Source organism: Aspergillus tanneri (genome assembly GCF_003426965.1).
Source record: "Aspergillus tanneri strain NIH1004 chromosome Unknown AapTan_5_pilon_pilon_pilon, whole genome shotgun sequence".
Taxonomy (NCBI): domain Eukaryota; kingdom Fungi; phylum Ascomycota; class Eurotiomycetes; order Eurotiales; family Aspergillaceae; genus Aspergillus; species Aspergillus tanneri.
Genome location: NW_022984632.1, coordinates 1,836,678 through 1,864,619, shown reverse-complemented (window position 1 = coordinate 1,864,619; position 27,942 = coordinate 1,836,678). Strand labels below are relative to the sequence as shown.

At 47.7% G+C, this 27,942-nt stretch overlaps 10 protein-coding genes and 2 non-coding genes across 12 annotated transcripts; 4 read left to right on the top strand and 8 right to left on the bottom strand.

Moving 5' to 3' along the window:
• Positions 1 to 89: 89 nt before the first annotated feature.
• Positions 90 to 1,255, bottom strand: kae1 (O-sialoglycoprotein endopeptidase; the record flags this gene model as incomplete). Its single annotated transcript, XM_033574596.1, has 2 exons — positions 90 to 799; positions 901 to 1,255. The coding sequence occupies 2 exons, from the start codon at positions 1,253 to 1,255 to the stop codon at positions 90 to 92; spliced, it is 1,065 nt and encodes a 354-aa protein (XP_033422614.1).
• Positions 1,256 to 1,740: 485 nt separating this feature from the next.
• Positions 1,741 to 3,457, top strand: ATNIH1004_010018 (ribosomal lysine N-methyltransferase; the record flags this gene model as incomplete). Its single annotated transcript, XM_033574595.1, has 4 exons — positions 1,741 to 1,891; positions 1,999 to 2,591; positions 2,663 to 2,890; positions 2,957 to 3,457. The coding sequence occupies 4 exons, from the start codon at positions 1,741 to 1,743 to the stop codon at positions 3,455 to 3,457; spliced, it is 1,473 nt and encodes a 490-aa protein (XP_033422613.1).
• A 470-nt stretch (positions 3,458 to 3,927) lies between these two features.
• On the bottom strand, positions 3,928 to 6,109 carry EPL1 (Enhancer of polycomb-like protein 1; the record flags this gene model as incomplete). The annotated part of the gene is made up of 4 exons (XM_033574594.1): positions 3,928 to 4,719; positions 4,776 to 5,072; positions 5,131 to 5,613; positions 5,753 to 6,109. 4 exons carry the CDS (start codon positions 6,107 to 6,109, stop codon positions 3,928 to 3,930), a joined length of 1,929 nt encoding a protein of 642 aa, XP_033422612.1.
• A 222-nt stretch (positions 6,110 to 6,331) lies between these two features.
• cnaB (calcineurin regulatory subunit B) lies at positions 6,332 to 7,173 on the top strand (the record flags this gene model as incomplete). Its single annotated transcript, XM_033574593.1, has 5 exons — positions 6,332 to 6,440; positions 6,514 to 6,566; positions 6,629 to 6,702; positions 6,764 to 7,098; positions 7,163 to 7,173. The coding sequence occupies 5 exons, from the start codon at positions 6,332 to 6,334 to the stop codon at positions 7,171 to 7,173; spliced, it is 582 nt and encodes a 193-aa protein (XP_033422611.1).
• Positions 7,174 to 8,892: 1,719 nt separating this feature from the next.
• Positions 8,893 to 10,349, bottom strand: ATNIH1004_010015 (uncharacterized protein; the record flags this gene model as incomplete). Its single annotated transcript, XM_033574592.1, has 4 exons — positions 8,893 to 8,987; positions 9,049 to 9,192; positions 9,575 to 9,872; positions 9,927 to 10,349. The coding sequence occupies 4 exons, from the start codon at positions 10,347 to 10,349 to the stop codon at positions 8,893 to 8,895; spliced, it is 960 nt and encodes a 319-aa protein (XP_033422610.1).
• A 4,639-nt stretch (positions 10,350 to 14,988) lies between these two features.
• Positions 14,989 to 15,999, bottom strand: MRPS9 (mitochondrial 37S ribosomal protein uS9m; the record flags this gene model as incomplete). The annotated part of the gene is made up of 2 exons (XM_033574591.1): positions 14,989 to 15,080; positions 15,138 to 15,999. 2 exons carry the CDS (start codon positions 15,997 to 15,999, stop codon positions 14,989 to 14,991), a joined length of 954 nt encoding a protein of 317 aa, XP_033422609.1.
• A 242-nt stretch (positions 16,000 to 16,241) lies between these two features.
• ATNIH1004_010013 (putative translation elongation factor eEF-1 subunit gamma) lies at positions 16,242 to 17,874 on the top strand (the record flags this gene model as incomplete). Its single annotated transcript, XM_033574590.1, has 4 exons — positions 16,242 to 16,271; positions 16,386 to 16,587; positions 16,829 to 17,533; positions 17,588 to 17,874. 4 exons carry the CDS (start codon positions 16,242 to 16,244, stop codon positions 17,872 to 17,874), a joined length of 1,224 nt encoding a protein of 407 aa, XP_033422608.1.
• Positions 17,875 to 18,539: 665 nt separating this feature from the next.
• On the bottom strand, positions 18,540 to 19,952 carry ATNIH1004_010012 (NIF domain protein; the record flags this gene model as incomplete). Its single annotated transcript, XM_033574589.1, has 1 exon — positions 18,540 to 19,952. One exon carries the CDS (start codon positions 19,950 to 19,952, stop codon positions 18,540 to 18,542), a length of 1,413 nt encoding a protein of 470 aa, XP_033422607.1.
• A 910-nt stretch (positions 19,953 to 20,862) lies between these two features.
• rrp36 (putative pre-rRNA processing protein) lies at positions 20,863 to 21,974 on the top strand (the record flags this gene model as incomplete). The annotated part of the gene is made up of 2 exons (XM_033574588.1): positions 20,863 to 21,030; positions 21,087 to 21,974. The coding sequence occupies 2 exons, from the start codon at positions 20,863 to 20,865 to the stop codon at positions 21,972 to 21,974; spliced, it is 1,056 nt and encodes a 351-aa protein (XP_033422606.1).
• Positions 21,975 to 22,879: 905 nt separating this feature from the next.
• Positions 22,880 to 24,037, bottom strand: ATNIH1004_010010 (uncharacterized protein; the record flags this gene model as incomplete). Its single annotated transcript, XM_033574587.1, has 1 exon — positions 22,880 to 24,037. The coding sequence occupies one exon, from the start codon at positions 24,035 to 24,037 to the stop codon at positions 22,880 to 22,882; it is 1,158 nt and encodes a 385-aa protein (XP_033422605.1).
• Positions 24,038 to 27,664: 3,627 nt separating this feature from the next.
• Positions 27,665 to 27,738, bottom strand: ATNIH1004_010009. The gene has a single exon. It is a non-coding gene; the product is annotated as a tRNA-Val (tRNA).
• Positions 27,739 to 27,821: 83 nt separating this feature from the next.
• Positions 27,822 to 27,895, bottom strand: ATNIH1004_010008. Its single transcript has one exon. It is a non-coding gene; the product is annotated as a tRNA-Val (tRNA).
• Positions 27,896 to 27,942: the final 47 nt, after the last annotated feature.

The window sequence follows — 27,942 nt, the reverse complement described above, 5'->3', positions numbered from 1 at the left end:
GTGGGGTAGCATCCAAATACCGTCTGTAGAAATATGGATCAGTTTTCGCGAGATTAACATAGTATTTAAGCAAGATGACGTTAACCGAGTCAATCTCTCCATTTGACAAACACATCGTCCGTCCGAAAGCGTTGTGTACAGGTAGAATCTTTCAATGGAGTTGTAAACCCGGTCTTGTATGCGAGTAAGCCAGCCTGCGCAATCATAATGCCGTTGTCGATACAGAACCTCTCATCTGTCGCATGCACACTGCCTCCGCGATCCCGAGCCATTATCCCCATCATCTCCTGTAACCGTTCATTGCAACCAACTCCACCAACGATCAGAACCTCTTTTGACCCGACATGAGCCATGGCACGCTCAGTGGTCTCAACCAGCATAGAGAAAATTGTTTCCTGGAGCGAAAAGCACAGATCCTCGCGGGTCGGCCGATCAGGATCACTTGCACTCTCGTCGCTCTTCTTCTCTCGACCGTCTAGCCCATATGTTGCCGCCAATCCGTCGACTGCCGCCAGGATACCTGAAAATGAGCAGTCCATGCCCTTCACTGTATATGGCAAGTCCACCAATTTCTGTCCCTTTTTCGCCAACTGTTCAATATTATATCCTGGTGCTGGATCGTTGGAGATGTGCAACGTTCGCGCAAACCGATCCAAACAGTTGCCCACTGCGATGTCAAGAGTCTCGCCGAAGATGCGGTACCTCTGCGAGCTATACGCGATTACTTGTGTGTTTCCTCCGGAGACGTAGAGAACAACCGGGTTGGTAGCACCCGTAATAAGTCTGCCCATTTCAATATCTGCATGGGTTGTTAGCGATTGATTATACGTGGGGCCCAGCGCAAAATATCGCGATACCGCGTCCAAGCCAGGAGACCCAAAATTTAAAGAAGACACATACGTCCGACACAGTGATTCACACCCACCAGCGGCTTCCCCCATAGCAAGCTCAGCATCCGGGCCGCAACCGCAACACTCTGAAGAGGGGCACCCATGCCGGGGCCTTTCGTATAACAGATACAATCCACATCGTCGATGGACAGGTGGGCTTCCTTGAGCGCTTTCTTCACCAACTTGACCACCCATGATCGATGATGTCGGGCGGTGTCCTTGGGGAGAAAGCCCTCGCCGGGAGGAGAGACATATGTGTGACGGATATTCGCCAGAACCTGGGGGGCAGCGCTGCTATCGTCGGGATGCAACATGACGCCCACGCCAAGCTTGTTGGCGGAACCTTCCATACCGACAGCAATCATGGTGAAGAGAGATGGTAGAATGTTCGTCCTCAGGAATCTCAAGCAGAGTCCTTTACAAAATCACTGCATTGACATGAGCCCGTGGGAATATTGGTGGGGTCTTTTTTTATAGCCAGCGTTATCGATTGGCGCGGGCGTTTATCCGGTAAGGATACCCAATACGGACGGTTGATTACTACCTACTTACTCTCTTAGAGTACTATTAATTAACGCTTCTACTTCTGCTTCCTAACAAAGCCGTCCTAGTCGACTTACCCACTTCCTCTCGCCCACTTTGACACACACTTTTCTCCTGCAGAATTATTGATCGGTCTTTGTCTGCTGTCCCTCCGTTGGAATTGATCCTCTTGTCTTGGTTTCTTTGCTTCCTTCCTCCTCCCCAAAGCTCTGTGGAGTCGGACAGCTCTCATTTGTTCGTGGTGTGATCTGCCGAATTATTATTATTCCAGTTTTATTATTTCCTTAACCCCCCTCATCAATGCACCATGTCTTCCACTGCCCATTTTCCTAACCCTAATGACTTCCAGAATCAGACTGACCAGTTTCTGAACTGGCTCTCGGGAAGCTCAGGTGTCAAGGTTAACCCAAAGATCCATATAGCGGATTTGAGATCCCAGGCTGCCGGCAGAGGCGTTGGTACGTTCCGAGAATGAAATATCTCGCCCCGATATATTCGTTTTAACGTATTGAAATATTGTGTTTTGCGGAAGTGTCTTTCTGATGGACAATCGTCACTTAATTAGTCGCTCAGGCCGACATACTCGAAGGTGAAGAGCTTTTTACAATTCCCCGCGAACTCGTTCTATCGACCCAGAATTCCAAGTTGAAGGATCTGCTTTCTCACGATCTGGAAGAACTGGGTCCATGGATGTCTCTTATGCTAGTGATGGTCTACGAGTATCTTCTCGGAGACCAATCGACGTGGGCTGAGTACTTCAAGGTGCTTCCTCGAAAGTTTGACACCCTGATGTTCTGGACTGCATCCGAGCTTCAGGAGCTTCAGGGCAGCGCTATTGTTGACAAGATCGGAAAGCAGAGTGCCGACGAATCGATCTTAGAAATGATTGCCCCTATTGTGCGAAATAATCCAACCCTTTTCCCCCCAACTAATGGGCTTTCCTCATACGATGGTGACGTCGGTACTCAATCACTTCTTAGCCTCGCCCATATGATGGGTTCCCTGATTATGGCTTACGCCTTCGACATTGAAAAATCAGAACATGAAGGAGAAGACGAGGGAGAGAGCGGCTATATGACTGACGAGGACGAAGAACAATTGCCCAAGGGTATGGTTCCTTTGGCGGATCTCCTCAACGCTGATGCGGATCGAAACAATGTGAGCTCCGTTAAGAGAGATCACCTCCACTTTTCAAGTGCCCTTGCTTACAAAAATAATCGATTTTACAGGCCCGTCTTTTCCAGGAGGAAGACTCCCTAGTAATGAAAGCCATTAAACCCATCAGCCACGGCAACGAAATTTTCAATGACTATGGGGAAATCCCACGTGCAGATCTCTTGAGACGATACGGCTATGTAACAGAGAATTACGCGGTTTACGACGTTATTGAGATGCCGCTGGAGCTGATTTGCAAAGCTGCAGGCCTTGAAAATGCAGATGTCGAAAATCAAACCTCGGTATTTTGCTTTCTACTACTCCTGCAAGAAAATAGTTCTTATACAGATACTAACTTGTAGCCACAGCTTCAATTTATTGAGGACTTGGAACTACTTGACGATGGCTATGTTATCCCTAGACCGTCAGAAGGGAATTCAGTGGCAAACATCCTTCCAGATGAACTTGTCCTGTTGCTCAAGGCTCTGACCTTCTCACCCACACAACTTAAACAACAAATATCCAAGAACAAACCTCCAAAGGCATCCTTTGGCCATGCAGAAGCTGTCATACTTTCAAAGGCAATTCAACTTCTACAGGCACAGTACGCAACGACCGTCGCGCAAGATAAAGAGCTTTTGGCACAATTGGGCCAATCGGAAACTTCTAGTCTCCTAGAGGAATCCACTCGTCGACGGAAAATGGCGATTCAGGTCCGCTTGGGAGAGAAGGAGATTTTGCACATTCTATCCACTTTGCTCAACGATTATGCCACAGATTCAACTCAAAATGGCGAAGGCTCGACGTCGAAGAGAACTGCGAATGGCGAGAACGATGCGTTAAGGAGGAGTAAGGTTCCGAAACCCTGAGACAGTCAACAACAGGTGCTCGATTCTCGATGTGGCAACAAAAGTCTTTTTATTCTTATATTTGGTATTAAATGTTTTCTTCATTGCTGACTTCATAGCTTCGCTATCCATACAAAAGTCTATCGACTGATCGGTTTAACAAGAAAAATGAAGAAAGGATCACTATGTACACTGACAATGGCATAACAGGGTCATGTCATAAAAAAGAAAAAAGAAAAGGGCATTCATCTGCGACATTATCCTGAATTTTCTTTGCTTCACGGCGCTCGAAGAGCAAATAGGTCGGTGGGTATGGGTTGATAAGGCAAAGGATGGGCATGTCAAAATCAAAGTGTCAGGGAGTAAAAGTACAAGGGGTTTGAAAAACAGCTGGTGAAACGCCTGCCAAATGCACAAACAGGGAAGAAAAGAAGAGTGCAAGGTATTAAAAGAATAAGAGGGAAGAGAGGAGAGAAAAACAAAAGCCCAGCTCAAGTCTCGGATACAGGGGCAACGGCACCAGGCCCGGGCTTTGACCCCATTGTGTGCCCCGTGTTTGTTGGATTGTTAGCTGTTTGATCAGCTTGCAATCGTCGCTGTGCTTGGGCTTGAGCCTGAGCCTGTGCTGCTTGCGCCTGCGCATGTGCTTGAGCCGCAGCTTGATCTCGAGCCTTGGCCACGATCATTGCTCGATGCTGCATAAGCTGAATATCATACGGGTCGTATTCATACTCGAGCTCATCTTCCGAATCCTCCTGGTCATACTTGAAACGATCGGCTTTCCAAGGATCCGCCTCCACTCTACATCGCGAAACGAGATTTCGACGATCGATCCACAGGCGTCCACCACGTCCGACACGTCTCCTAAATGAGGGCATCTTGCTCGTGTCTTCGCCTAGTACCATGGAATGGGAAGCCATCGTTTCGCGGAAAGACAAGGAATTCAGGGTATCTATAGCCGAACCCGACATATTCTCGGACGAATCTGATGACGGAGGGGTTGGCAATTGAGTGGTAATCGCTGGCCGAAAAGCAGCATCAAATGTTCTCTCAGGAGACGGTGAGAGGGGCACTTTGGTGAGGTCCAAATAGCCCTCGTTCCACCTGATATGCTTGGCGATGTTTTGCTTGATATCGCGTATAATCTCGTTCTCTTTCTCCGCTTGAACATCTTCCAACAACTGCAGGTCCTCTGACGCCTGCGTACCAGGCTTTGGGGGCATCCGAAGTTGGGGAGCTGCTGGACGTTGCATTGCTGGTACCTCTGCCGGTTTCCTCTTTGGCTATCCATGGGATCAGTATCGATGCAAAGCAGCGACGAACTTGCACTTGCGCTCACCTTTTGGTTAATGAGATCCTCGTCGTCATCCTTGATGTTGAGTTTCCTCTTCATCTCCTTGACTTCTGAACGCTGCAAGAAGACTTGCCGTTCAACTGCGAGCATCTCCTTCCTTGCCAACTCGCGCTGGCGAACAAGAGCGACCAATTGCCGCGCGTCTTCCAACTCTTTCCTGAGTCTCCTTAATTTATCGGCGCTCTGAGCATCTCTACCACGAGTCTTGCGAATCTGGCGCACTTCCCGCCTACGGAAGCAGACATATGGATCCGAGTCATCGGTATCTTGGCCCGTTTCAAACTACACAGGAATTTAGCAGATGACTTAGACGGAAGCTACTTCCCTTGGAACTGCTTACCTTGAGGTTTGACACTAGGGATCGGTTGCCGGCACTCATCCTCCTAGATTTCCAATGCTCGTACATGTCTTTGGCGAATCGCCTTACGCTGTCCTCTACTGCTGCATCCATCGACTCCTGCAAGTCTGAGAAACTCAGAACAGGAGGGTTATCAACAGCTGCAAACGGTTGTTTGGCCTGCGCGGTCTCTTCAAAGAAGTTCATAACTTCTTCAAACTGGTCTTCACTGCAGCGGCCGGCGGCGTCACGCTTCTGGTTAAATATCTTGAGGAATACGTCATCCTCATCAGTCATATTATACGAGCATCTGCAGCAGTCCTCTACAGTAGAGGAGAAACGGATGTACGTCGCCGGCTGCGAGAAGATAGGAGGATAGAGCTCGTCATATCGGAGATTGCTGAGAACGGTCTCCGGGGTCGGGATATGCGCATCATTTACTTTTCCTCGGGCAGTCGCACTTATCGCGACTTGAAGATGGAATTCCTACATCAAACCGCATTAGCTGGTGCTGGCCGAAGCCTCCTTGGCTGGGGAGCGAAATTTTCACGATGGGCGGAGGTCGCGATGATGTCACGTGATGGTTACAGGGATAGGTAGATTTGGTCAGTGGGGAAGCACTCACCGACTCCTCCGCCTTCTCAACGCCAGTCTCGATCTGTTGGAGGGCATTATGGACCTCGTCCTCGATGATGTCTATATCCTGCTCCCGGACTATGGGGATTGACGCCTTGGAGGTGAGCTTTTTTGGGCGCGTCCTCCCCATTCCCCCGTACCTAGTCATGCGAGCTTTGGGGCGCGTATTAGACAGCAACCATGGGCGAAGGGTTCCCGAAATTAGTATAGTCGGATAGATCTGGTCATGCGAGACCGCGTAGACGTATGTTTTTGATGGAAATTGATGAGTGGGGGGGGGATATTGACGGCTGAAATCTTGTATTCCGAACGCCGGCGGTTGAGTTGACGTTGTAATGTCACCCATCCGTGGCCTGTTTTGGAGCAGCGCACGGCCTCAGGGGTTCGCTTGCCTGTCCGTTTCGGGTTAGTGCGGGGCTAGCTGATATCAAATTGCTGGACATGCTGACCTTGGCATGTTACTGTCGCCCATACAACTCCCCTCTCCCCTGGTATATTGATATTCTTCTTACTTCCCTCATCCTTTCCTCTTGCTCCGCCATTGAAAAGTGCTCTTGCTGCCACCACGATGGACCAACCCGGTGCGCCCAACAATGCCGCCCTTTATGATGCGCGGAGGCGCAGAGGCTCCGTCGGCACGTCACAACTGTTCGATAACATTGTCTCGGCATCCAACTGTAAGTCACGGCCACGACCACCACAGGATGGAGGAGTCGACCAAGTCGTACTGACTCAGATCCTCCCGAACAGTCGACCGAGATGAGGTTGATCGACTTCGCAAGCGATTTATGAAGCTAGACAAAGTACGCCATGAGAACATCTCGTCAACTGAACCCCGCGCACCCTGTGCTTATGAGTCGTACAGGATAGCTCGGGCACAATTGATCGGGACGAATTTCTCTCCCTTCCGCAGGTTTCATCTAACCCACTCGCCACCAGGTATGTGGGAACCCAAGTCGCAATTCCAACCCGTAATCACCTAACGTAACCCGCGGTGCAGAATGATCGCCATTTTCGATGAAGACGGCGGCGGCGACGTGGACTTCCAAGAATTTGTTTCGGGACTATCAGCCTTTAGTTCCAAGGGGAACAAGGAAGAAAAACTCCGGTTCGCATTCAAGGTGTACGATATCGATCGAGACGGATACATTTCCAATGGCGAGCTGTTCATTGTGTTGAAGATGATGGTGGGCAATAATCTGAAGGACGTTCAATTGCAGCAGATCGTCGACAAGACCATCATGGAGGCGGATAAAGACCAAGATGGGAAAATCAGCTTCGAGGAGTTCACTGACATGGTAGAGAATACCGATGTGAGCTTGAGCATGACATTGAGTATGTTTCTGACCTTTTAAAAAGATACGATATGGATGTGACTGACCAGTTTTTGTTCTAACAGATCAAATCTAACCTCTGTGACTGGTAACTTTCTTATTCTCTAATTTTGCCTCTACCTCACCTCTTCGTGTCTACTTTTCTATTGATTCTGGACTTGATTGCTTGATTCGACTCGACCGGATATGATTATGATAGCGACGATGACCGACCTGTAGTTTAAGATGTTGACTTGATGCTCTTCTTATTTCACGGTTCTTATGGACAGACCTAACGAATATACACCATACATACAAAACAAACATACATACTACGAAGGCAAAAAAGTCTTCTTATTTAAATTAGAATAATACATAAAGTCTATGACATGGTCTATAATGCAGGAGTAATTCCAATTCCATACAGATGCATCGAAAAAAACAAGAAAGAAAAGAAAAGAAAAGAAAAACATCCATCATGGCCACCTAGCGCTAGTCTCCTGATTGATTTCCTCCTTATCTGCTTATCGCAGACGATTTATCTTATCCTAATCTGGTTTAGTGCTGTTGAGAGCTCGCGATAGTTTCCTGAATCGAAGGTCAGTCACTCAGGTTGTGGTAACCCACCTTTTAGTTCTTTTGATTCGCGCGAGGCTGCGTGAATAGACAAAGCGTATGTTGCTTTTTTGTTTTTTCTCTCATACCCGAATTGGATCTAAATGCATGCATGCTCAGCCTGGCTAATAGCTCTTTTCATGATGTGGAATATACCTGGGTATGTAAACATTACTCTGCTTCCAATACCACAAGAAGAGCGTCTAAACTGACATCCATATCAAATTATTACCCAGGTATTAGTTATTCTCAATCCTCTCTCGCCAGTAGGACGGGTATCTTATACTTAATGTTCTAAATATCGTACAGTCTGTCAAATACATCCTTCCCCGATCAATAGGACCTGATCGATCGTGGCTCACGAGTAAATGGCCCCAACTTCCCGTTCCTAGGACCAACTGTGAACAGGGGGAAAGAGGGGGTCAAGAAAAGAAAGGGAAGGAAAAGAAAAGGAAATTCCACCACGCTTCAGAAGAATGTCGATTAGCGTCGTCAGCACCAACCCCTCGGGTCAAATATCCTGAAAATTGGACCTGTCAATTCCCGGAACCCATGGTAATATGCCTCATCCCGTCCAATCTAGCCCAACAAAATAAGAAAAGAAAGCAAAAGAAAGCAGAAAAAAAAAAAAAAAAAAATAGTCTATATCCCCGAAGAATCTCCCGATATACGCCCTAGTCCATCTCTGTTTTCCATGCAAAGCCCAGTGGTATATACAGACCGGAAGACGTCTCGAACTGCTATGTGGACAAAATAGGAGCCTGTTCAATGCTGCACAAGGTCTCCCCTATCATTTTTCTTTCTTCAGTTTTGTGTTTTTGTGTTGAGAAGGGTGAGAAGTTTTTTGTCCATGAGTGGATAGATCTATCATCCGGACAATAAAGACGGGACAGAAGAGTGCATCCTGAGATCCCCAGCCCTTCTGGAAGAGCAACCTTAAAATGAATGGCGACATCATATGACTTCAGCCAGCTTGGTTTAGGCCAACAAAGTCTTCGCGTAATTAGGAAAAAGAGTGGGGAAAGAAATACCATGAAGGATGGCAGCAGCCGTAGCAGATCTTGAAGTCGATAGTTTCGCATGATCGCCTTGACCCCCAGTGGCTAATTAGTCCCTGCGTTAGGTCGAAACTAGTAGCCCAACTCAATAAAAAAAAAGTACTACTCCCCCCCATCCTTGCCAAACAGGGAACATGGCACCCTTAGGATCGCGAGGTAGCCGTGGCAGGGACGACGATCGCATGGGCGCGAAGGACCTCTGGTCGGCTTTCCATGAGATCCAAACACTGGCCTAGGACTAAATACTCGACCGGTCAGGTTTTCCTATCCTTCGGCGACCGTACTTTCGGTGTGCTTACCACAGAGAATCTCTTCCTCCCAGATACCCATCTGATAGTCCACTAGGCCATGTTGCTCGATTCGATCACATAGTGAAATCAGCTCTTTGCCGAGATTCTCCGTGACTTCGCTGCTGAGAAGCCTAGTATGGGGCGGTTGACGACCTGTCTGGAGTAGCTCTTGTGTCAAATCCTTTTGCTTCTGGCAGAGAGCCAGCCAGCAGATATTGAAATCATTCCATAATTGCAGTCGATCAGAATAAAGAACTTGATCGTCACGTAGTATGCCTAATAAAAGATGGAGAGGATGTGGGAGTTAGAGTCATCCAAATGCTCGGGATTTTGTTCGACAAAAAACAATTAAAAAGATCAACAAATTGATCAATTTCTAAAAATTTGAAAAATATATGAGGGGGAAAAAAACCATCCTCGGCGACTGGCAGCAGTGCAGCCACTCCCAGCGAGCCCTTCCTGCATGTAGTGTAAGGGTAACTGCTTCAGGGAGGGTGGGTAAAGAAATCCTCAGAACGCTAGGGGAGAAACATACCCAGTTCCCGCGCATTAGTCACAAGCCACTCGGAGATTTCCAAGAGTGATCGACTAGCCTCTACCAATCGGCCGGCACGCGTATGATCAAAGGTCCCTCGCAACGCTCGATGAAACTGCCCATACGCTTCATTCAAGTTGATTTCGGATACTCCCTGTGACGGCGGTGGCGGTTGTGGCTGTGGTTGCTGTTGTTGCGGAGGCGGCGACGGCTCCAGGCGTCCAGCTGTGCCCACTGGAGTCATGTCCGCCATGGTTGTGGGAAAGGGCTGCGCTGTGTTTGAGCGGCCAATGGGGCCCTGCTGATTATAAGCAGAGAGAGATATATGTGATGCCAGGTAGGTCGGACCTACGGCCGGAACCCCGGCCCCAGTCGGCTCATTATAATACTGTGGAACGGCTGGAACGGCAAATTGGCTGGACAAGGTGTCCATCGCTGCAGATTGCCGCGCTGCGTATTGTGGCACAACTTCGTACAGGGATTGCGTTGGTCCTTGTTGGCCGAGGTTGTATACCATCTCGGGCTCATAGGAGGCGAACGACTGTACTTGCTGGCGCTGTTGGTCGCGCAACGTAGGCGGATACGGCTGTAACTCGTCATGCTGCAACGAACCGCCCTGGAAGGCGTTGTCGGGGTACTCGTATTCCAGGTAAGTTGCTAACCGGGGCCGTCCTGTTGCCTGTGACTGTGCATCTCCACGTGCTGGCTGGAGGGCCGACTGCCTGAACCGCTCTGTCGCAGCCCCTGCGGGCCGGGGGACGGCACGACGGGTCATTTCTGCCCGTGGTGCAAAGTGTACCTGGTCATGTTGTTTTATGCGCCGGGTATCGCCATCCATACCATCCAGCCGGTCCCACAAAGCGTCCCTACACACTGGGCTGGGATCAAGGGACCAATGCGCCGGAGGGGAGAGCGGCGGGCTTGCGTAGGATTCCAGCTTGGCGACGGTGCTATATCTGAGAAGACTTTGATCGCGTATTCCTTATGAGGATTCGGGTCTTGTGACTGGAGGCTTCGCTTTTTCTCTCTCCTCTCCCTTCAACTTTCCCCCCTCTCTTCCTTTTTTCGGGTGTACCACAGAGCAGGGATTGAGAAGTAAACCAACAGTTTGAGCAGTTTGAGCGCGTCTCGGTCTCACGGTTTCACTTGTGCAAACCCCTGGAAGAAGTCCAGAACATGCGATCTAGACGGCTGGGGAAGGGAAGATTATCCCCTGGGGCTTTTCGGGGTAGAGAGGAAGCTTTCTTTTTCTTGATAAAAAGAAGAGAGACGAAGATGGGATGTGATTAAATAACGTAGTTTAAGGTATTAAAGTAGAGAGAGAGAAGGGCTTGCACGCAAGGAGGAGAACAAATCGACAAGCGGGCCTGGTGTACCTCTCGCCGAGAACCTGTCAGTCCTACGCCGCGCAGGGAGAGATGTTAACTCGAGAGACACGATTCACCGATTCTATGAGGACGATAGAATCGGAAGGGGGGAAGCAATGCCAAAGAAATCCCAGAAAGAGGATGAGGAAATAAAGAATGCTCCCAATGAGACGGAAGAACAACAATAATAAAAAATAAATAAAAATAAAAATAAATAAATCAAGGCCCGTAGAAGAGGCGGATTGTGACTTGATTGGGAGTCACAACTCTTTCCTTTTCACTCGTTTCAGCAATCCAATGATTTATGCTCCGAATTGCAGCCCAAACTCCTATTGGGAAACAAACAATTCAAGACCAACAGGAACCGGTGGAGGGTGGGGGAACAAAGTGAATAAGTAAAGTAAGTAGACGAGAGGAAATGAAGGAAATACTTATACCGGCGACAAACAGGATCAAAAAGAAGCCATGGGGCAGCAGTCACCAGGGGAATCAATCACTTACTGATGATGATGATGATTATTGACCAACACCTGGGCTGATCAGCTTGTCGGGACGGTGAGACGGAGGCATCGTCGTCCTGCCTAGCTGACGGCGAGTAATCCAGATTGGTAAAGGAGAAGAAAGAAGAAGCGAAAGACGAATGAATCATGAGGACGAAACCTCCTCAGCATCATCCTCCCCACAGGAGATCCGAAAAAGAGAAAAAAGAAACGCGAGGGAAAATCGAAATCCAAATACCAGAAGGGATAAAAATGGAAAAAATAAAACTAAAAAAAAATAAAAAATAAATCACTCAACAGAGGGGAAACGAGAAAGGAAAAAGAAAAGAACAGAAAAATAGAAAAAGAAAAAAAGAGAGAGAGACAAGACCGAACCTCCTAAAGCCAACAACGGGGTCAGAAAGAAATATGATTCCTTTTTTTTTTTTTTCTTCGTCGTTGGTTATTTTTTTAATTTTTATTTGTATTATTTTTATCTGTATTTGTATTTCCCCTTTTCTTCTGCTTTTTTCTCTGCATCCCATGGATAGAAACTAATCCCACCACTTGCAGCTCCTTCGTCTGACCCAGAGGAAGGGATCGCATAGAGTCGATAAAGTTAAGGCCCCGTTCCATGGCTCATTATCGAGCCAATCGATGCTAGATTCAACCTCCATCAAGTGATGGCTCACCAGCCGCTTGGAACCCAGAACGTCGATCTCCCCAGAGAGGTCCACGATGTCCAAGCGATACGGAGGAATGGGAGGGATTGACGAACTATTCGGCTGGAATAGATTGTTCGTGGACCTCGAAATCTCAGGTTCTTGGATAGACGGAGAGGGGTTCAAAAAATTAAATAAAATAATAATAATCAACATCATAATTGCCCTCATGAACAACGAGGTGACAGAATTTCCGAGTGAAGTTCATTGACAACGGGCTGAGAGAGGAAAAGTGAGAGAGAGAAAGAGAGGGGAATACCACGCGGTATATTATTTCATGGACTAACGAAGAACTAACTCATTCATGAGGAGAGATCCAGCCATGATGAAGTCCTTCCCGGATTCTACTGCCGATAGATCATAATGGCAGCCTAGGATGATCTCCCCTCATTGTAATGATTTTTCGTAATTCTTGCCAAGAGTCGAACATTCTCGTCATCGTCGTCATCATCATCATCATCGATCTCAAGGCATCGTGCCTGGCTAAGACATCGGAGTCTCGCACTTTCCGGACTGCTGGGAAGCCACTACGGCGTCGTCGTCTCGTTAGGGCCGTCCCGACGTCAACTAGCTTCAACACTAGATGCTCCATCCAAAGTCCTCCCGGAAGAGCTAACCCAAACTCCCGGAGAATGATGTTGTCCAATAACCCACCTCCCAAGGCTATATCAGCATCAGCAGGAGGGTCGTGCCGCGACACTGACAGATCAGCGATGGGGCTCCGGACGACCGCGGCGATGATTGATTGGAATCATCTTCCTCCATATGTACTCCTATCACTTTTCTTGTTCGATCTGGAAGGTTTCAATCCCCCGTTATACGAATGTTGCCCTCAAAAAAACTCAAAAAAAAAAAAGTGAGGCGATCCAGCCTCACGCTAAAACGGATTGGTTGTAGCGCTGACCGCCACAGGGGATGAAGTTAAGGAAATCATAGTAGATCATCACGATCAGACTATACTCGATGGAGCCTGACTGGCTTGGACGCTAAAGACTGGGGCTGCAGAGAAGGTGGATTCACAAACTCGTGCTGCTGATTGCTGTGATTCATCGGGAGGAACCGGTTACTGGGGATGGGAGCTTTCCGGGTACTCCAATACGTATCAAGTCGACGGGCCTGGGCATATTCTTATTAGCCCATCGTCATTATCAAGGATTCTCCATCGTCTGACCTTTTTTTTTTTTGTTCCCCTCTTGAATGGCATTAAATTGAACACGCGATCCACCCCAGATCTGGGGCATCTGCTTCAATCTGTCTCCAATTAATCCTCGTTTGTTCCAGCCATGACGCAGCAACGCGCTCAACGCAGCCCCACAATCTCCATATATCCAATCGATGTAATTCCATTAGTATCCTAGTATCCGATGCACTCTTCCCAGGGTGACTGGAGGATGACCATGTAGGATAATTGACAACCCACCTGGTTCATGGTAGATGATGACTGTGGAACATGTCTCCATTTGCTGCAACCCGACCAACCATCCCCAAATGGGATGATCACTGGATCATCCATATCTGTTATCTCGAGTTTGATCCCCCAGAAGAACATTCACCTAGAGATCTTAATCTCAACGCAGCATACGTTATCATCATCTACTGGACACTACTCGGCTAAGGTTCAACTCGCCGCTCTGCGGCCGCCCGTTTGTAATGCCCTGCCATGAGATAGCCTATTCATTTGATCCCATCCCCAACGAGTTATAGGAGAATACGAGTTATATGTATTGTCGAGCGCGCAGGCCGTTCGTCGAATATCCTGTCCCCTTCCCAAGCAGTCGCATCTGTTTTGGAATCAAGCTAAGCATCATCTGCCCTAGTGACACTGACGCTGGGCCGATCAATGCGTCAACCAAGTTTTTACCTACAGTCATCAACTGTGCAGAAAGTACCTAACTATGCATGGAGGACATGTATTTCTACAGTATACTCCGCACAGAGCCTTGAGATCAGATCGGCCGGATTGAATAATACCAGGCAATCAATGGACTGCACTATACCTGCTAGTGATGTGAACGCCCGTGATATGGGGAAGATTTCGGATGTTCTTTTCATACGTAGATCAAATCAGACTATCCTCTGTCCAATCACCAAAAATTGCATTGTTCCGTTTCAGATAAGTTAGGCCTTCCACGGCTTATTCCTTTTGTTGGTTCTTTTAGTCGGCAAGCTGCAAACTCTACATGGTGTAACCCAACATCTCCCTTCTATTCGTGCATGAACCTGATGTACATGCGTATGTTACGTACGTACGTGTGCAATGCTCTTATTCCCTTTCCTCAATTTTTTTTTTTTTTTTTTTTTTTAAAAAAAATATCTATTCCTCTAGTTTTGCCATCTTATTTTTTAGCATTCAACGAACTCCTCGAGGAACTAGCAGGTTCCGTGTATGTAGTGTACTAGCTTCATTGTGTAACTAGTACTTCCATAGCCATCGATAGGATCAAATAGTCTCGGCCACAACCCGGTGGTTTGTTCATTCTTTCTTTACTTCCTTTTAATAAATGTTAAACAGGAAATCTTTTTGTTCTCCTCTTTCCACGATGCATTCTTTGAATTCATCCAATCAACACTAACGAAATTTGGTACGACCCAATGAATGGTCCAATACTTCAATTTGAGCCGGACGGATTAACGCCAATAGTTACATGCTTGTCGCCGAGAAAATGCAGTGTAGTGTCTTGAAACGGCCATGACCCCTGAATGGGATGCTTGCAATACAGGATATACCTTCGTCGAGAATCACAACGGCACCAGTAGGGGGGAATAATAAGGGAAGAAAAGGAGCAAGTTGTATACACAAACGGGGGGGACAAAGGCCCTCCAAGCCTCAACAGTGTAGGCCGGCTTCACCGCTTGACCCAAGTGGGCATCTTGCGGGCTTTGACATGCCCTGGCTTCTTTCTCTCCACGCGACGTGCGTCCACTGTAACGACACCAGCTGTGGTAAGACGGTTAGTATGGATTAAAGAAACAGAGAAGAGAAAGAAAAAAGTACCTTTTCGCAGAATAGGTTTCAAGGCAGGCTCGTGAACTAACAGTGCCCGTGCCAGCGCCAATGTAATAGCCTCAGCCTGTCCAGTAACTCCTCCTCCGCGCACAGTAGCCCACACGTTGTACTTGTCCAGTCGAGAGGTACATCTCAGGGGCCATGTAGCACTCTCCCGGTCGTGCATCCGAGGAAAGACTTCGACCAAGTTCTTTCCATTCACCAAAACCTCTCCTTCCCCCTCCACCAGGTGCACCACAGCTGAAGACGCCTTTCGCTTTCCCCGGCCACGAGCCCGGCCCATTTCGTCCAGAGTCGGCGGGAGCGGCTTGTTAGCGTACGGGTTTCCCGGCCGGAGAAAATCCTTCAATGCATCACGAACCTCTACCGGGATGATGGCAGGGTCAATCCGATTGAGTCGCTGTAGAATCTTGACGAGGCTCTTGTATTTCTTCATTGGAACGGGCTCGCCGACAAAGTCGCGGAATTGAGGCAACTTCAGCCATGCCATTCGGGGGGCCTCGGTCGCAGGTACCGTCGGTAATGGCGCATATCTTGCAAGCATATGTTCCAGACGCAGCAGATGGTCGATGAATCTTGGACTCCCGGAGAAGTAGGCGGCTGAGGCGGGAATGATCCGCGCGGGCTGGGCACTGAACTTTGCAAAGTCAATTTCGGGGGCTGCTTGGATGTCAGTTGCATATCCTCGCGTATTACTTCGTTGTTGTGAGAGGATCAGCGTCGCGGTTGTGGCGGTCGAGGAGAAGGGGGCTGGGGAAGACTTGGAGGTATATAGGACCGATCGCAGCTGAATGGTTCGGCCGACTGACTGCATCGCCTGCAGGATGCAACTGGGGCTTTGCCAGGCCATGGTGAGAGATACTGGCAGGGTAGAGAGATCTTCAAAGGCAGGACGACCGGAAATCCGAAAGACGATAAGCCAATGAGTTTGCCATCTTGGGTAATCCTGAGGTTTTTTCGGGGCGGGTCACGTGGACGAGCAAATGTTCCTCCGGCGCCGGTTCGGCCTGATTCGCACAAAATTTCAACGGGAACCCCTCGAGCTTTAATTCTTCTTTTCTTCCTCTTCTTCCCCCGTATCCATCCTTCACAATGGCCTTCGGAAAGCTCTACGGTCTTCCTGTATGTCATCCTATTCATCCTTGCTTCTCTTTGAAGCTTCCCTTTGAAGTTTTTTTTTTTTTTTTTTTCCATCGTGGGATCAAGGTACATCTAGCTAATTAGCTAAACCTATAGGACAACCCTCGCACCATCGCCATCCTCGTCGCGGCCAAGGCCAACGACGTGGACTTGGAGTTGGTCAAGACTGAAGCTGATGTTTCTGCTGCCTTCAACCAGTCGGCTGAGTTCACCAAGATCAACCCCTTGGGCAAGATCCCTGCTTTCGAGGGTGCCAATGGCTATACCCTTACCGAGGCCATCGCCATTGCTGTCTATGGTACGTGTTGACTTTTTTTTTACTCTATGCAATGTATATATAGCGCTTGGCCGCTTGGCCCTTATATGATGAGCAATTTTTTTATTACTAGTTATCCCTGGCAGAACTACATACAGTGTTGATAACCTACACCTCTGAAATATCTCGCTACCCCGCTTTGGGGTGAAATTTTCCACTTTGCTTCTCCACATTCACGGATATGGTGACGTTGGGAACAAGAGAGCTGACGCTCCCTACCTAGTGACCTCCCAGAACGAGAAGACCACCCTCTTGGGTAAGACCAAGCAGGATTATGCTTCCATCCTCCGCTGGTTGTCCTATGCCAACTCGGAGCTTATCCCCCGCTTCGGCGCCTGGTATCGCCCTCTCTTGGGCAAGGAACCCTACAACAAGAAAAGTGTTGAGGATGCCTCCAAGGCTGCCCTGAAGAACCTCTCTGTTCTCAATACTCACCTCACTGCCAACACCTACCTCGTTGGGGAGCGTATCACCCTGGCTGACATCTTCGCTGCCGCTATCCTCACTCGTGCCTTCGCCACTGTCTTGGACAAGACCTACCGCTCCGAGAACCCCGCCGTCACCAGATGGTACCAGACCATCCTCAACCAGCCTGCTTTCAAGGCCGTTGTGGAGAAGCCTATCCTTGCTGACGAGGTCATCAAATATACCCCTCCCAAGAAGGAGGAGAAGCCCAAGAAGGAAACTACCTCTTCCCCTGCCGCCGAGGAAGAGGCCCCAAAGAAGGCCAAGCACCCCCTTGAGGCTCTCGGCAAGCCCACTCTGGTCCTCGATGACTGGAAGCGCTGCTACTCCAACGAGGACACCCGCCCCACTGCCCTCCCCTGGTTCTGGCAGAACTTCAAGGCTGATGAATACTCCTTGTGGCGCGTTGACTACAAGTATGACAGCGAGCTCAAGCTGACCTTCATGGCTAACAACCTGATTGGTATACTCCTTCATTTGTAGCTTCACAATGATCTTTATTCTGATTGTCTTCTAGGTGGTTTCCACGCTCGTCTTGAGGGCTCTCGTAAGTACCTGTTCGGTGCTCAGTCCGTCTACGGTACCAACTACGACTGCGTCATCCGTGGAGTTTTCATGGTCCGTGGCCAAGAGAGCACCCCTGCTTTTGAAGTCGCCCCCGACTGGGAGAGCTACGACTTCGAGAAACTTGACCCCTCGAAGGAGGAGGACCGCAAGCTCGTTGAGGATATGTGGGCTTGGGATACCCCTGTGACTGTCAACGGCAAGGAGTACCCTTGGACTGATGGCCACGTCTTCAAATAAATGAGTTCGTTAGATGCCGTAGCAAACTCATGATGTTATGACCTTATTTTCTTTCTCGTTGGGTGAGCTTCTTCTAAATGGGACTCCGCCTTGGAAAAAAAAAACAGCCAACTACCCTCTTCATCTCAGGATGGGGGAGGTCTATGGACATTCGAATGTGTAGACTGACTACATCCCGTATGTTCGTCGCCCAGCACCCGTCCGTTTAATGCCTATGCTATCCATGTGGAATGGTTTGCGTATTTTAATTTTCTTCAAACCCGAAAAAGTATCTATCTCTTTCGATATTATGTCCCGCTTACGATTTGAGATGTCGGATGATACAGCAGTTAGTTCAGGAACATACAAATAGCACCTCCAATGCTCTATTGTCTCCGTATACATATACTTTACCAAAATTCCACTCAGTGATAGGTCTAGGTATTATGTAGATTTGTAGATCTACCTATCCTAATTGGAATACCTTACAGCTTCAACTCGAGAAACCACGAGCTTGATAAGCTCTCAGTAGAGAGATTCATTATTTTTGAATATCAAAACCTTGGGTATCAGCTATGAATACATAATGTTTGCATCAAAAAATCTTGGTCCCAGACCAGACATAAATAAACGCTTTGTATAAAAGTCCGTCTTCCCCAATAAATTTTCAAAAAAGAGGAAACAAGCTAGACATTCAGCGACTCCTCTAACCGATCGAGAAGGAAATTCTCAGACTCAGTCGAGGTAGCAGGAGACGGCGAACGTCCATACCCAGTGAGCACTGCTGTACCATCCTTCGGAGTAGTTGCAGCGGTGGTAAGGGGAGTCGCTGCTGGGGCAGAAGAAGGGTCTGCAATGAACGTCGTCTGAGAGTTGGCTCTTTGCGAAGCCTTTTCTTCTTCGTTGATTTGGGATTTTCTCTCCTTCTGGCGTGCCTTGCGTTCTTGTTTGCGAAGTCTCCGTCTGTCTTTGCGTGCTTGTGCGATAGCGGTAGGGCCTGATGGGGGGCCTTGGTGCTGTTGCTGCGTTTGAAAAGATGGGGGAGATTGTGACGTTCGGGGTTTGATACCAATGCTATTACCGCGGAAAGGGAAATCGAGAATGCTCTTCTTTCCGGACAATTTTGATGTCCAACGTCGGAGCGTTGCGCTGATGTCGCCATGTTGTGCTAGAATCTCCAGTACTCTGAGAGTCTTGGGAAACACCGAATCATCCTCAGGTGCATCAGTGATGAATTCCGGGACCTCAAGAATGTTATACGGCTCACTGACGGCCTTGAGTTTGCTATCATCAATCAAGATGGTATTGGTCTGGTCCCATTGTGACTTATTTCCGGAAATTGGATATGATGCTTGGATTTGTTCGTCCGCCCATACTGTCTGGAGCGTTTTATACACCTGAATCTTGGCTCGGTATTGATCTGTGGTCAAACCGAACTTGTCTCGACCCCATTCTGCCACGAGAGCTTTTCTTTTTTCACCAGGGAACAGCTTCTCGCAAATTGCTTTGACAGTTTCTGGCTGAGAGCTGGACCATATCATGACCTTGTAGTTTCTGAGCAACGTGTCAAGAAAATTCTCTAACCCGGCCCTCCTGGTAAACGTTGGAGGAAGGCGCCGGTGTTTTCTGTAGATCAGTGTGCCATTCAGGTCAAGTATGACAAGAAGAGGCTGGGAAGAATGGGTTTCTACAGGTGGTCGGGACGACTGCGCAAGGTACTCCTGGCTCGCAGACGGCGGACGCTGAGCTAAATTTTGCTTCTGTCCTTCAGTCAAGCCCTCGATTGACTGCATCACCGGCATGCCCGGAATTCCACCAGCAGAACCATCTGTTGTGAACGCCATTGGATCAAAGGGAAAGAACGGAAATCCATTGAACATGGATTTTGCCATCTCCGGGTTTTGCATGGCGAGATTCATCATGAACGTAGGAGGAAGGAGCGGCATGGAAGTCATCGAGTTATTGCTATCGTTCCACGAGGGAGGATTGAACAGTGCTTGATATTGATGTTGTTGCTCTGAAGAGCTAAGAGGTTGAAGCTGAAACCCTGGGCCGTTCCACACATCTGAGGCACCTGGAAAGGCAGGGAGCATCGGCATTTGGTTGGGATGTAGAAAATTTGCAGGACCACTTTGAGTTGGTGCATTCAAGTCTCCCTGAAAAGGCCAGGATTGCGACGAAGGTTGGTTTTTTCTATGCATAGTGCGCGCTCCTCCTGGAGACTCATATGGTACTTCTGAATTGAATTTTCGGTCCTGTGGTTTTGGATTGCGAGGTCTTCGGTTCCGGCGCGGGTTACCAGTATTCACTTTGCCGGATATGTTTGAATTGTCTCCAGAAGTCACTGTTTTTGCGCTCCAACGTCCTCTTTGGGGTCGCCATGACGCCTTTGGATTGGATAGGTCTCCTTGGAACTCCATTCGCAGACCAGAATATGCGGAGGCTAGCTCACTTGAGATAGCTTGTTGTTTTGAAGGGCGCTGGGAATACAGTCGCGATTCAAGTGTAGAGTAAGAGGACATCACAGATGAAGATAAAATGAGCTATACTGGTCAATGTTTGCTCGCCATAGTGAATAAGATAGTAGGCATGTTTCGGAAAGTATGTATATACCTTGTAGGAATCCCCGCACCTTTGAAATAGACGGGAGGCAGCAGCTGAGCCAATCAAGGACAGACGAATACGAGAGATAGAAAGACAGGCCGGGATGGACATCCCAAGTGGATGTAAAAGAAAAAGAAAAAAGAAAAAAAAAAAAGAGCGCATGGAATTGGAAGTCTGGTCAAGAGAAAAGAAACTCAGTGGATGGCAAGACTGTATATTAAAACCACCTCGTATGGAGAAAGCCGCCTTCTTCACCGCCCGGAGAAGCGGCAGTATCGTACTTTTTTTTTACTACTCCATCCCGTTCACGTAGTCGGCATTAGATTTTTAAGCTTGACCTATTTCCTAACCGAGTATCCTTACAATTACGGGTATTGTTGAAATATCTTCATTTCTCTTCAAACCATGGCGATCTCAGATCTTCTCAATCGGCGCGTGCGGGCACTACCGGAGGAAGACGAAGAGATTTACTCCAACGAATCAGGGTCTGAAACGGGCGACCAGAGCGGAGGCTCCAGAGATTCAGGGTCAGACGATGAGAATGAAATTGCATCAGAGGAATTTGATGATATGGTTCGATTGCATAACTTTCCTGAGTACTCAAATGGCCCGCAAGCTAATTCTGCCAGTCAAATGGCCCCAAGTCCGGCAACTCAGACGAAGACGATGAGGATAACCAAGACAGCGATGATGGCAGCGGAGACGACGTCCAAGCCTCTCTCAGCAGCATATCTTTTGGCGCCCTAGCCAAGGCACAAGCATCTTTGGGTTCCAAGAGCAAGCGCAACCCCAAGACATCCAAGTTAGCAGAAGAATCTCCCTCCACTGCTTCCCCATTAGATGATATTCGTGCGCGAATCCGCGAAGCTCGGGAGCAGAAACGACAAGGGTCCTTCAAACCCAGAGACTCCGAAAAACAGTCGCGGTCCTCCAAACATGCTCCCACAATCCAATCATCGAAACATGCTGTCTCCCGCAAGCGAACTATTATCGAGCCCCCATCTATTCCCAAGTCACGAGATCCGCGATTTGACCCGACAGTGATGAGTCATAATAGCCGTTCTAATCCTGAAGCCGCCGAAAAGGCTTACGCATTCCTGGATGATTATCGCGCCGCAGAACTAAAAGATCTGAAGGAACGGCTCGCTAAGACAAAGAACCCCGGTGAGAAAGAGGAGCTGAAGTATCTTATCCGGTCTAGCTCTGATCGCCTCCGTGCAATGGAAAATAAAAAGCGTGAGAAAGAGATATTAGCAGATCACAAGAAACGGGAGAAACAGCTTATCCGGGAAGGAAAGAAGAGCACCCCGTATTTCATGAAGAAGTCTGATCTGAAGAAGCAAGTGTTACTCAAGAAATACGAAAATATGAACTCCAAGGATCGAGCTAAGGCTTTAGAGAGGAGACGGAAGAAGATGGCCTCCAAGGAAAGGAAAGAGATGCCGTTTGAACGAAGGCGGGGTGAATCTATGTCCTTCAGTGACGGAGAGGGCAGAAAACGTCGGCGAGTAGCGTAGGCGTCAAAAATGTAACTATTACTACGAGTTTTCTTTCCTATACAGACACACATGTTCAGGCTTAGTTGAAATTTGCAGCATAAATGCAAGACCCAGTATTAATTATTCTTAGTCAAATGCATCCACATCTTAGAAGGGAAAAATCGGAGTCTGTCCAAAAACGAGACACCGAAGGATATCATAGATTTCCAAAAAATTATGAGATAGTCAAGCGTATTATGCAATAAAGACGCTATATCAAAAAAGAAAAGTAGTCAAACCAATGGTATCCTCGTTAAAAAAAGGGGGGGAGAAGAAAAAGCGGGGGGAAAAAAATAAATAAAGTAGAGACGGGGTGCTGAAATGGATACCGAAAGAAACATAGCCAAAAATAAATAAATAAACTGACCCAGAAACAGATATCGACATAACTCTTAAAAGGCATCATCTTTGCAAATTTCAAAAACCTTGACCAGAAAACGCCTCGCATCCAACCTAATTGAATGGTGACCGTAAAAATTGTTCATCTTTCGGTCTTAAAATGGTATAAAAGAAAGGAGAAAAGATGTGTATAAAAAGCAACAGAACGACAGAATGACAGAATGAAAGCATGTGCATGTGGGAAAAAAAAATAAACCCAGCCCTTCCCGACTCAAAAGGTTCCGTCCATGCTGTTCATATAAAAAATCATAGGTGTGTTTTTGCATATCCATCATGTCCAAATACCGGATAGACGTTCCGCGCATTCATGAGAACTTTGAACTATCCAACAATATACCATTAATACCTGTACTTCGAACCTTTCTGGTTATGTTGCTGCTTCCTCATAGAGCAGAGCATAACATACTCTGTCCGAGGAGAATCCGATAGGAATACCAATTCGTAATAAAAGGGCAAATTCACAACAGGAAAGACCCAGTCGCAATTCAAGAGTGGAATAGATCCCATGCTCTTGCGCATAAACCCAAAAACTCTTCCTTCTTTCTTCGCTGGGTTTCCGGAGAGTCCCTCCCTGCACCTAACGGCCCATAAGCAGAATTTGCGTTAGATCCCAAGGCCGGGTTCGGTCGATAGTGCGGTTCAGGGCCGTGACCTAAGGGGGGACTTCCGTTGTCCTGTTCATATTCACTCCTAGGACGACGACGAGCAGTCCCCTCCGAATGATATATAGTTGGCTGAGATACTGGGGCAGCGTGCGCATTGGTCAAAGGCCTAGGATCCGGATGAGTGGCTCCTGGTTTGGGACCATTGGCAACGTGGGGCGACGGCGGGGTTGGAGGTTGATGGCCCCCATAGTGAACAATCCGCGGCAATAGCTCTTCTCGTCCACCTGACAAGTCTTGGACGGCTTCTTCTGCAGAACGATACTCTCGAGGCCGATTGGATGTTTGCGTAGCACTAGCAGGTATCCTAGGCGAGGGCATAGGGGGCAAATTATTTGTTTGCGAAGAATTCGATCCAGAAGCACCCTGGTAGTATTGAGCACGATTCGCATCTCGGTCACGGGAACCTAATGCGTCAGACCCGAAAACGTCGGATAGTGGTGGAAGGCGATTATTCGTTTGATTGGCAGGAACATGATGAATATGAGAAGTTGAACCTAATGTAGGACTTTGGTTGACAACATGGCGCGTTAACGGCTGAGCTTGATGTCGTCCAGTAAATGTTTGGTTCAACGGAGCAGACTGGACGACACGCTCGTTGGCGAACTGTGCCGCAGACGGGGGAACAATCGACAAGCCAGGAGGTCTCCTCTTAGAAGATACAACCTTAGGAACACCAAACGAGGACTCTGATGGTTTTGCACCATCTGGTCCGTCATCCTTGGCGGATTTGTTCAGTCGCGACTCAATAATTGATCGCTGTTGGTCTCGCACGGACAGGCTCCTTTGAAGTTGTTCTCTCATGATAGGGTCGTGTGTCTGAAAACCAGGGGATAAGCAAGCAATACCGACACTTTGCATGGTGACCCCTTCTCGAGCCGTCATGGGGCCCCCGGGGGGGCGAGCCGACAGACCCCCGGAAGTTGGAAGGCTGGTAGAAAGATCCAATTTACGTGGCCGTGGCCGAGAGTGTGTTTGCATCGCTGGAGAAGAGGGAGGTTCTTTCTTGACGATAACTTTGGGGGGGATGCTTCCGTTCTGCGAACTATTGCGACATTAGTTCTTTCGTCATCACATCCTACCTCCAAACCAGACTTACGAAGGCGTCGTTTGCTTCCTCCCAGATGGCGAGCTCTTTGTTGATGATCCGTCTCGTGAAGCAACTGATGGCCGCGGCGGGGTCGCACTAGATTGGTTGCTAGACGTTGCGGGAGCCAATGTTGGACAATTTTTTGGGCTTCGATCATGACTTATATGCGATGAGCTTAGCGAAGCAGCTGTTGCAGATGCAACAGCGGTCGACATGTTGGCAGCTGAGGGTAAAAAAGATAAAAAAATTAAAATAAAAAGGCGTATATGGGATAAAGAGGGAGAAAACGAAAAAAAAAAGATGTAAGAATATCCGAAGCAATTGCTCCTTGATAAAATGTCCAGCTCACAGAGCAATGTAGTTACCCAAGTGAGCTGACAAGAGACAACTGATGAAGAAACCAGCAGTTGTCTTGTGTGCACTACGCTGGGGTGTCTCACACAGCCCTGGTATATAAGTCCCTTCCTTTGTCGCTCTCTGACTGTGCCACCCAAACCTTCCTGAGGGTTCAGCAAACGCCCAACAGTTTGTGACAGACCAGGTATCAAGCTTCTCTTTGACAGACTTCTTGTCGGAGTGGAAAGACGATACCGAATCGAAGCGCGCGGGTCAGTCACAGGTTGGCGGCGGAGGGCGGCTACGTCCTTGGGAGGGGACAGTAGTTTAGAAAGAGAAATCCCGACCAAGTAAGGGCCCCAGCCTGGTTTCTCCTCTCGTCTTAGAAAACACCAGGGAGGGGGGGAAGAGAGGAAGAAGAAAAAAATAAAATAAAAATAAAATAGGGAAAGAAGGGGAACCAACAGAAGTGTGGCACCCCAAGTGAATTAGTTGGTCAAACAACTGCGACCAGGCGTGGTCGGATACTTGGAAGGCGGTTAACTAAAGGTGGCAGGCGGCAGTGTGACAACGCTGAGAGGTCGGTCAGAATGCCGTAATGACCCAAGAGCGACAAGCGAAGGAAATGGACCGGGATATTGTCCACGTCTGGTCCAATGGCACGCAGGTGATCTGAGAAGAAGAGGGGAAAGGAAAAAGAAAGAAAAGAGAAAGAAAGGAAGGACACAAAGAGAGAAAGAGACTCAGGAGGAAGGGAAGAGAATCAACAGCTGATGGGAGACGTGGAGGGGAGGATTAATTATTTAGTAGGGACTAACTAATATTGTATGACCGTGTAGTACCTCTGGCCAGTGGGACAAAGAAAAGAGGACAGAAACGAAAATAACAGGTGAAAAAAGAAAACAACAGATCAATCAATCAATTTGAAAATGGTAATAAAATTCAAGCGGGGAGTACTAGTTGGTCAAGGAATAATAGTTTGCAACAAGAAGCCTTAAAAAAAGGGAAAAAACAATAAAACTAGACACAACGCCCTTCAGTAGTGTATTTTTGGGCTAAGATTAGAGCTGTCAGGGGGAAATAAAAAACTAAAAAAAAAAAGGTACCTACCTATCTATCTTCCATTAGTTACAGAATCGAGATGAGGGAATGGAGAAGGAAAAGAAGCCAATGTACCTAGTCAACAGTAATAATCAGGCTACTTGGCTGAAATTAAGAAATTAATGCTACGAATAGAAAATTAATTAGACGTCTGAGAATCATAAACTCCTGAGCCCAGTGGAGAGACGACACGCCATGGTTGGCCCCATCTGAGACATGGTTTGTTCTGCCCAGGGTTCTGTCCGCTAACGATGTGACACTTTTGTGACAATCGCCCTCCTCGGTCCCCTTTAGTGCTGATGCAGTGCTGGTTTGGGGATTCCTATCCTGGCCAGCTAATCTCCCGTGTAACAGATTTTATTGTTCTCATAGGTTCCTGAGGAAGTTATAAGGGGAGATTATATAGTCCTACATCTCAAGTAGCTACCTAAATAACTAGTCCGTACTCAAGAGTCTCAAGTATTTAATTCCTCTATAACCCAGGATGAATGATGGGATGGTCGTGCTGAATAGTAGTATTAACTACCTTAAATTAGGGGCACTTTCTTGCGACCCATCTGTGATCCACTATGTTGGGGGTGGTCCATGTTACCAAGTTAGTTACCTGGATACAAGAGCAGACTCCTATGACACTTCTAATAGTCCAGAGTAGGTACTTTTGTACTTTTCAATACCATTCTTCACTCTACAATGATAAATTCTTGTTCACTTATATCCATCTCATTTGGGGCGGAAAGTCATAGGATTAATTAATTGCCCAGGTCGGCAGTAATTAATTACCTTCCAATCCTACCTATTAATATACCCAACCAAACAACTGCCACCACTCAACTATTTCCCCGGGTGGCGACTAAAACTTACCAAGCAACCTGCGACACCAGCGTCCCTCACCATCGGACGAATCCACCGGCGCCAAACTGGTGGAAACAATAGTCCATTCCCGGCCCATGCATGCATTGACAGTCTCGGGCTATTCTCGCGGCCCCTCGTGATCCTTGCCAATCCCGCTGATACGGGGTCTGGGGCACAGACTGGCTTGTATGTATGCAAGTAAAGTATTATCACGTATCGTCGTGGTTAATTATATTTTGACTATTAGTACTACTATCATTAGCATTCTTCCCTTTCTTGCTTGCATCTTCTTTCTTCTTTCTTTCCCTGAAAAATCCTCTACAGGGCTTGATGTCTCACATCCCCACATTCCTCCTATCCGGGAGTTTGTTCCACCTCCCAGATCGGTCGGGCGGCCGATCGGACATACTCTCCAGGAACGTTCTGTTTCCCAGACAAAAGTACAGTAAACACCTACAACTTGCACGATGCATCCGATCTATGTACTCGCTCCGTGGTTGTCACATGGGAAAGTGGGTTAATATGTCTGAAGGGGCTATTCTGCCATTGCGATTCAAGCAGATCATTCCATTACAGTACTTCTTCATTTATCGCATCTACGATCGGACGAGATCAAAAGGTCATCTATTTATTCTCCAGCCCGGTTCAGCTATCCACATATCAGAACGCTAATGCGCGAGACAACTATGGACAACTATCAAGACAAGGTTTTGAGGATCTGGACAATATGCGTACAATTTACTCTGTGACTTGAGTACGACCTGCTTCAGATTAAGCCGGCCACGAGGCTAGAAGATGAACAAGGACAAACTGCCAATGCGTAAAGGTAAGTAGACTGAATACCTGCAAGACATAACTCTCATTTGCCTCACCGACGATCCGGTCCATGGTAAACTCGCGATAGATGTATTGCCAAACCGGCAGATGCAGACGCAAGTACTCCATACTCCGTAGATTATACGAGCTTCGTTCTAACTATTGAGGCTGTTGTCTGCCCGCCTAGAGCCTGAGTTGCATCATCTTTCCGAAATTTAGACTTATTATACTTTGCACTATAAATAGGACACAACTACAACTTCTGCTTCTCATCCCCTATCGGGAAAAGCCGCGAAATCTTCGAAACAATTTTCACTCGGCTTCATTTTCTTGTCGCACTTTCAGTCCTCCTAAGAGCATTGACAGAGTGCTCCGTAGAATCCCTTGCGAAGGGCCCAAAAAATCGAATTGAGTGACCAGTGCCGGGCTCGATCCGGCGACCTTATCGGTGTTAACGATACGTGATAACCAACTACACCAACCAGCCATTGTGAGATGAAAACTTTCATTTTTTTTAAATAATGAATGGGCAAGCTCGATAACCAAAATAAAAGAGCCAAAAAATAAAAGTGACCAGTGCCGGGCTCGATCCGGCGACCTTATCGGTGTTAACGATACGTGATAACCAACTACACCAACCGGCCCTTATTGATATTCGATCAATATAAGAAGTGCATAATGAGTGAGGGGA